The sequence below is a fragment of the Neodiprion pinetum genome, chromosome 4 (assembly GCF_021155775.2).
Source record: "Neodiprion pinetum isolate iyNeoPine1 chromosome 4, iyNeoPine1.2, whole genome shotgun sequence".
NCBI lineage: Eukaryota > Metazoa > Arthropoda > Insecta > Hymenoptera > Diprionidae > Neodiprion > Neodiprion pinetum.
Genome location: NC_060235.2, coordinates 29,157,518 through 29,165,945, shown reverse-complemented (window position 1 = coordinate 29,165,945; position 8,428 = coordinate 29,157,518). Strand labels below are relative to the sequence as shown.

Here is an 8,428-nt window from a genome sequence, read left to right as displayed (position 1 = left end):
AATCATTGATGTGGGCTTAATGATTTTCAATTAATGGTATTTCAGTATCTATACCTACCTGTAATAATGTCTAGCGTCAAAAAGATAATCTGAATAGCTTGGTGATAATTTTTGACACGTTCAATCCTGAAATTCAAACTTTTTCATCCCCCGCTCGAATAATATATGTATGCATCGTTGGAATCTTAGGCGTAACTCATTCGTTTTTTTATCGCATTTTTTTATACAAGCGTAAGCAATTCCATAAAAAATCCCATCTCTTCACTTTCATGTATATTACAGAAGGAAATAAGAGAAGACACATTGGGATTGTTAATCTAAGAACTGCTGCTGTTTGTGCTGGCTTTGGCTATAAAAAATTTCACTCCTAATTCCTTATCACAATTTCTCTGAAAATTTCCGTATTGTTTTATTTGACCCCTTCATTGCTGAAATAAAACCGCTGAAATAAAAAGCCGAACGTAAGAAATAGAATGATAAAAAAAAAAAAACACCAAAAATCGGACACTAATCGTGAAAAACCGCGCGACCGAAGGAAGCAAAAGGCATGCGCGCAGGCGAAAGGGATGCCCGGTGAAAAAGATGACGTCAAATGGAATATGAAACAAGGATCCATTGTGATGCTGGCGCGGTTCGTCCCGATTCTCTCTCTCTCTCTCTCTCTCTCCCTCTATTGTCAAGGCATAACCCACCCACTCGGTTCCGTCTCGGGACCCGCGATGTAATCCCGCGCCTCTCCCCGCGGGTGGCACGGGCGCGTGTGCGGCTCGTCGAGTCGAGGCGTCGCGACGCGGGTAGGCGGACGGCGTCGCGACGAGCTCTCGTGGGAGCCGAAGGTAGCCGAGTATCGCCGAAGCGGCGCGTGGCCAGGCGCAAGAATCTCAGCATCTGCAGTCGCGACTCGGCCGTCGCGCTGCAAGCATTGGCTCGTTGCGAGTTAAAGATCGCTCGAGGCGACAGCTTTTTGACAAGCGTTGTTTGTTGTTGTGCGCGGCGTGGTGACAACGGCGATTCGACGACCGGTCGAAACGATTATCGAGACTCGAGCCTCCTCGCTATGGGGAAGAAGAAACGGTTGCGGTGAATTTTTTTTTTTTTTTCCCCCATCCCAACACTCACCGCGGTTTTGCGGATATTTGAATTTAACCGCTTCGCTTTTTTCTCCGATCCCCGATCGATCCAAGATTCTCCGAGAGACTCTGCACGCCTTCGAACATGAGGAACTTGACTGTGTGAAATTCGTTTCTCAAACCGCGTGACGGTGTTTTTATCCCCTGTGACGTTTGTCGCGTGGAGCGCAGGTTGCTTGTACCTAATTGTGGGTGGAAGGAGCGGATTCTTTGGTTATTCTTTCGTGCACTAGCGCTCTCCTTTAATCCTTCGATTTCAGTAGACGTCGATATCGGTGTTTCCTTTTTTTTCACCCTCTCTCTTTTTCACCCGCGTCGAAGAGGATCAAGAACCGGAACTTGAACTGTTTTCGAAATGCGAATGAAAATGAATCTTGAGGTACAGAGGGCGAATAAATAACTCGCTTGTTTCAACGGTGATTTTATTATGTGTCTGTGTATTATTACTTTCGTCGTTTCGCTTTCTTTCCGATACCTCGATTAAGAAAAAAAGAGAAGAGTAAAAAAAAAAAAAAAGAAAGAAAGAAATCGCGATCGCGTGGAAAACAGAATTCAGTGGTTGGTGAAAAAAAGTGCGAGACCGTAGTTGAAAAGTGTGTATCATACGAAAAGAGATTTAAAGTGATTTATATCAAGTGGTAGGGGGAAAAGAAAAAAGAAAAAGAAAAATTAATAAATGAAAAAAGGATCGGAATGTAGTGCGTTTAGGAGTAAATCAAAACCCTTTGTTTTACTGATTATCATTTCCCCGTTTCTACGCAATTATTATAAATAAAGTGGTGCTTTGGATATCGACGAAAATGCGGCCCGAGGACAGCAGGTGTCTGATTCTTCTGACCCTTTTGACGGTCGCGACTAAAGGTGAGAATTTCTACTACACAAGTCCTAAAAAATGAAAAGAAATGAAAAAAAAATCACACGTATTCAGGGAATTGGAGTTTTACCATCGATACGCGAGTCGAGTAAAAACGCGTCCCGATACCCAAATTCGAGGAAACTTTTTGTCTCGCCAACTCTCGGGTACGAAGTTCCAAGAATCGGCGGCCTGAATGAACGAAACGATTTAGAACTGTATCGAATCGTTTGTACCGAATGAACCATTCTCCCTTTTGGTTCGCTGCTCGTATCCGGCGGACACTCTTTTCTTTCGACAAACTTTTAATGTAACGGTATACGTACAATTTTATGAAAGACAGTCATTTTGCAACATTCAGATTGCCTCGAATTTCGTAAACCGTAAACATACGCGTCCCTTGTAAATTTAATTCCCAAATTCAATTCAGTAATTGCGAAATAACGAATTGTTCTCCAATTTTTTTGTTACAATAACGTTACTAACTTCTCAGGCTGAAGTTTGTAACGTTATTGTAATGAAGCATCTTTCGAAAAACTCATTGTTCTGCGATTTTAAAGGATTACCTGAAATTTAAGAAACCGTTAATAAAGCATGAACAAACTCAGATTTTGTAAATTTAAATTCCACAGTTATCCTAAAGGTGCAAAATAACCATTTTTGTTTCAATGTTTTAATACGGTAACGTTACTAACTTCAGTCTCGCACTAAATTGAACGTTGTTCAAGAAAAATCGTTATTGTGCAATTTTAGGATTGCATTAACCGTCTGAAACTCATTAAACCGTGTGACGATCCAGAATTATTCGTACTTTAAAAATTCAACTATTTCATACAGTTATTCCGAAATTGGAAAAGTATCGTTTTAGTTTCAATATTTCATCAGGTTCACGTCATTAACTTCAAGTCGTCAGGATATTACTATACATTTCAATAAATAAAAGGGACCATAAATTTCACTTACTTCGTTGTTTTTTGTGATCATATAACCCATAGGACTCTGTTCTGAACAATCTTCTTCAATTTCTTCCATATCCTCTTTGACTTTTTCTCAGTCTTCTTCTTGTTTCGTACGTGAATTGCAGGGGGACACGAAGTTGTGAATAATGAATCATAATCCACATAATAGCGAACGACGCGACGGGAGACTAACTCGAAGGCACGTAGTTCTTCCGATCCTCTGTAATACCGTCTCACAATCAGTCTCCCTCTCATCGCATCTCTCTTCATCCTACTCTCGATTTATATTACAAGTTTCGATACATGAAAATTTCCCCCCCGCGCATTGTTGGTAATTGTGCAGTCACGAGCTTTACGATACTTTTTTTAATTTGAAATCGCCTTTTTTCTCTATTTCTGAAACTCTCAAGACTTTTGAACTTCATATTTTCGAAATCCTAAAACTAACCAATTTTTTTACAAGATTTCAAGTTGCAGACGAGGAAAATTTATTATCACAATGTCAGCCTCGGGTGAAAAGTTTTTCAAATACATATATTTATATATATATATATCTATACTCAAATTGCACATGATTTTCTTGTAACAATCGGTCGAAAACTGAGGATTTATCCGTTTTCTTTATTTTTTTTTTTTTTTATTCTTGTATCAGCGATTGGCTTGGGAGAAATTAAGAGCACGAATAGATTACAATAAAAGTGTCGTCTACGATTATTTCTGGGCGTTGAACGTTAACGCGGCTAAATCGTGATTTTTGTTGTTCGTCCGTCACCATCGAGTGTTAATTTTTTACACCGTGTACCAAATACAGGCACACCGAGGTAAGAAAGATGAGACGATTTCTGTACCTTGAGGGTGAAAGGATCGATCGATACTTTGATCGATCACTTGTTCGAGACCCGTAATCTGGCTACTAATCGAAAACGTGCAAGGCAAATTGACAACTCACGTATAACCACCATACGCGTCCGTTATTCGATCTCGTCGCGGTCCCGGAACACCTCTCGTTAATATATTGAAAGAAAAAGAGGTGAGAAAAAAAAGGCGTGAAAAAATTGAATTAACCTAAAAATCCAAATAATTCTTATCCGTCTCTCCATTTTTTTGGTAATCGTTTTCTCGAGTAAGGAATATATTTTGTGTCCATGAACTTTCAAACGTTCAACGAACTTTATTATTATTATAACCGGCTGCGTTACACACGAAACGCCGATATGGATTATTATATTCCCTCGGGCATTCGTTACACATGTATATCCTATACGGAGTGGTTATCGTCTGAAGACAGCCTCGTTTATACACAAGATATAATATTCCGTATGAATGCTATCTCCCTACTCGAGTATTTTCATCGTCGTTTGAAATCCCTGACCAATGAATTATAAAAATAAGAAGAAGCTGCTGCCCGGGACCGTCTGGTAATTGATACAGACTACATAATTTAAGCTATCTCTTAATTTACGTACGTGCTTATAGTTTTCCCCGACTCTCCGCTCTTCTTGTAACTGCGTATACCGTCATAATCGCATCGTAATTTACGCGTTCACCGAGTGTCCCTACGTCTGTATTACACACGCGTACGCATATTACTGTATACAATAATAATGTGTGCAGAATTCGCGGCGTTGCAGCAGAGCCACTCGACACGACTCGTAACTCGAATTATATGTACGTAGCAGTTGGGGCATAAGGGCCAACGCCAGCAACTATGCTCTACAATAATTTAGCCATTATTATCCAGTAGTCAGCCCTTAACGTCCTGAATTTCGGTGTTCAATTCTGCAGGACCAGTTTCTAGCCGTGTGTAAGCATGCGTTTATATACGCGTTTAGTCTACGAAATTCTATGAACATAGCTCATCGTCAGTGATATTTCTATTCTTGTGGATACATACCGTCCGTGAACGTTGTCTAGGTACATCGTAGGTACCAATAATAGTACTTTAGTTAGATAACGCGCAACGCGGCAAAAAACAGGAATAAGTCGGGCAGGCAACGATCGTCCTGTTGTAAAATTGTAAATCGATTACGTTACGGCACTCTGAAACGACTATACTTGTTATTTATTGCTTTCTACGCGATATCGGCGAAGCACAGCTGCCGAGTGATATATACATACGTGTATATTTACACAGGGAAACAAACTGTAAACAGTGTATCGTTTTCCCGAAATCGTTATACGACCAGAGACAACGTTTCTCATCCCTTAAAATGGTCATTTCCCTCCTTTCTGGGAAATTCGGAAAAACTTTCTTTCTCAATTGGGAATCTCTCGTCTCGTATGATACTTGAATTAGGTAAAATAATTTCATTGAAAATCATAGGAAAATTGAAGTCAAAACTCAAGGCGCGTGAATTGGCAATATTTTATCGAATTGCGGCAGAATCGAGTAATCGACGGGCATGGCATCGATAATTTAATTCCTGTCGATAAAGCGTGCGTCGCGGAACATGGCTCAAAGTCAAATCTTGAGTATCCGCTACGTGACACGGCTTCAATTCGTGTACCATCGCAGCTGATAATCGCACGAAGCGAGAGACAAACGTATCCGCTCGTTGGAATTGCACTGTTTTGGCAAGTGGCATACCTACAGCGTTTGTTCTAACGGGTGAGAAAGGCCCTTTGGCTGCCTGCAGAAGCATCGCCGAATGCTCTTCTCTTCTCTCCTCTTCGCTCGTCTCCTCTCCTCTTGTCTTCTCGGCGAAACTTCGGGGCGAATAGTTGACTCTGCAGTCAGCTGCTGCAGGCCGTCGTTCGCCTCCGACTTAATGATGTTTGCTCAATGGACCCCCCGTCGCACAGGGTCTTCGGAACCTGGTCGAGGTGATCGCGCGGTTCCTTTAAATTACTCTATTCCAAAAACCAAACATCGCCTCTGTCATCCGGCGACGCTTCTTCGGCGACCAATGTGCCAGGTCTTTTTAGTGAGCCAGCATTTATACCTGGGAGCTTTCGGATCGGCGCCTGCGTGGAATACTTGTCACGGTGTTCTGGAATGTTCCGCACGTCGGGATGAGCTTCGAGATGGAGGATATCTGCAGGCTCGAGAAGAAAGATATCTCAACGTTTCGTCAATGCGGTAATTGACATTGAGAAAGTGAGAGCCGCACACGGTGCGGCAAGCGGTATAGGTACACGTATATCGTGGGAAGAGAATGCATGGTTGTAAAAAGTATCACGCTTTCCTGGAATACCCTGCATTAAACACGTGTATAGTGTATAGTTGAAAGGTCGAGGGTCGAGTTCGGCATACCGCACGTGACCCAGTACCTACGCGAAGGAAAATGTTTTTTCCAAAGCGGGATGAGAGCTGGCAAAGGAGAAGAAACAGACACGGTTTAGGGACCTGCGGATCACACCTTTGATTCGGCTCGGACGGTGTAAATGTACATAAACGCACTGGAAGCGCGCCGCTTTTCCCTTCTTACGACGGTATGTTACCGCAGCGAGACGCGCAAGTGCCCTGCACGTGTCGCCGAGTGTACACACAAAATCTTCTTATTCATCTTCTTCTGCAACAAAACTGACTGACTGACTGACGATGAGTGGCTAGCCGCGGGCGATGAAATCTTCGCGTTCTTCTCTCTCTCTCTCTCTTCGCCGTCACGTTGTCACACTCGCGTTAAAATAATAGGAAAACAAACGACGAGGTTGCCTCTGCAGCGTCGGTTTTCATACGAGGTGTCACACAGCGTCCGGTTCATCTTATTCTCACCTTTTTCCTCCTCGCGTTTACCTTTGCCTCTCCTCTTTGGCCTTCGGCGATCAGCTAGCGCGCGCGCATGCGCCGATGTCCAGCTCGCGCAGCCCACGTGACTCACGTGACCACACACAGCAAACAACGACTGCTCTCTACTGCAGGCGCAGCATTCTCAGAGCGGCTAGGCTTCACTGACGGATCTGTACCGGACGTCTTCCCCGTGCGTGCGTTCAGGCCTGCGTTGCGTATCGAATCTTTTAAGCCGCCGTCTGCCGCGACGACCTTCCCTGTAAATATTTGTCGTCGTCAAACCTCCGTCTTCTAACGCATTGTGGACTCTCATCATATGCAGGTCTTGCTTGCATCGTGGATCCATGCATGCACGCTTTGACCCTCTATTTGTTTACGCGAGTACTAATACGTGGCGAGGATATTTAGATTCGAATTTACAAAGGAGAACTGCATACCTAGGGACGCATATCTTTCTCTCTCTCTCTCTCTCTCTCTCTCTCTCTCTCTCTCTCTCTCCATCTCTCTGTGGGTGTAAACCTGCGGTGTACCGTAAGGTATACGTGTAACATGTGTATAAATAGGCGATGGAGAGGAGGAGAAAAGCCGAGTAAAAAACTATGAATTTACTATTAAAATAAACCATTCGTTATATTCCGGGAAATGATAGGAGAGAAACGGCGCCGAACCCATTTTACTACTCCGCCGTATAATACACTCACTCTAGCTATTGAGGAGGAAGAGACAATATTTAGAATACGTGATCCCATTCGATTATCTTGTACGTTTACTCAAGACTCTGAAGACGTCCTTTTCTCTCTTCCCTCATCTATATCTCCCTGTCATTATGTTCGTACGTATGTACTTGTTTGTGGCTGTGCGTATGCATACCTTAATTTATCTATCGATACATATTTACTCGTTATGGTATTATATTTCTATACGTCGATAAGAAACGCGTCAGTTATTGTTATTGACATTTTATAACAGGCCCAACATTCTTGTTGAACAACGACTCGTTGGGGTTATCGAAAGAATTGCTTTAGATTGCAATAAACGATACCAATTTTTCTAGTGTTATCGCTGACTCTGAAACAGCTGACAAGAAAATTAATTTCATTTATCTTTCGTTCATATTTCTCTTGGAGTCACTGTCGAGTTTTACATTTTCACAACATTTATCGTGAAATCATTAAAAATCGTACAAAATTTGAAATCATAACGATGATGGAATACAGAGATAATCGAGCTTATTTTTTTTTTAAATCTATACTTGAAAATGTTGTATCCTTTAGTATCGCAGCGTTCGAGGTAATGCTATACGCAGAAATGCAGGGCGAGGATCGCTGCAGCTGAGCTGAAAGGCAAGCAAGCGATAGCGAGCAATGATTATGTGTCCGGCTCTGGGGGCGGTGGAGAAGGCTATAATAATTACGTTCGCGCCTTTAATAATGCTGCAATAATTACAACGCTGCGTTGATAATGCCACGGAGAGCGAGAGAGTTATTTATTTACCCTAATCTCACACTCAGAATCTCGAGAGCAGCTACGGTGGCCTGCCGACGAGTATAAGCGCGCATTACGCGAAGCGTAGTGCAGTGCATTGCTTAAATTGTCTATTTACGTAATATCCTCCTCCTCTTACTCATGACGTGTGTTTATAACCTGCAATTTAACAAACACTTCATACAACGTGCAGTCGAGATCGTCTTCTCAATTTCGACAACACGGCGAGCACTTTATACCCGCGGACGTACAGAGAAAATTTATCCACGAT

General features: G+C 42.5%; 1 protein-coding gene across 1 annotated transcript in view; it reads left to right on the top strand.

The window, feature by feature from the left end:
- Positions 1 to 911: 911 nt before the first annotated feature.
- LOC124216295 (roundabout homolog 2) overlaps positions 912 to 8,428 on the top strand; it is a 215,038-nt gene continuing 207,521 nt past the window's right edge. The window contains exon 1 of the mRNA XM_046620625.2: positions 912 to 1,991. Coding sequence (XP_046476581.1) covers positions 1,931 to 1,991 — 61 coding nt within the window. The 5' untranslated portion in view covers positions 912 to 1,930. The remainder of the gene's footprint in view (positions 1,992 to 8,428) is intronic.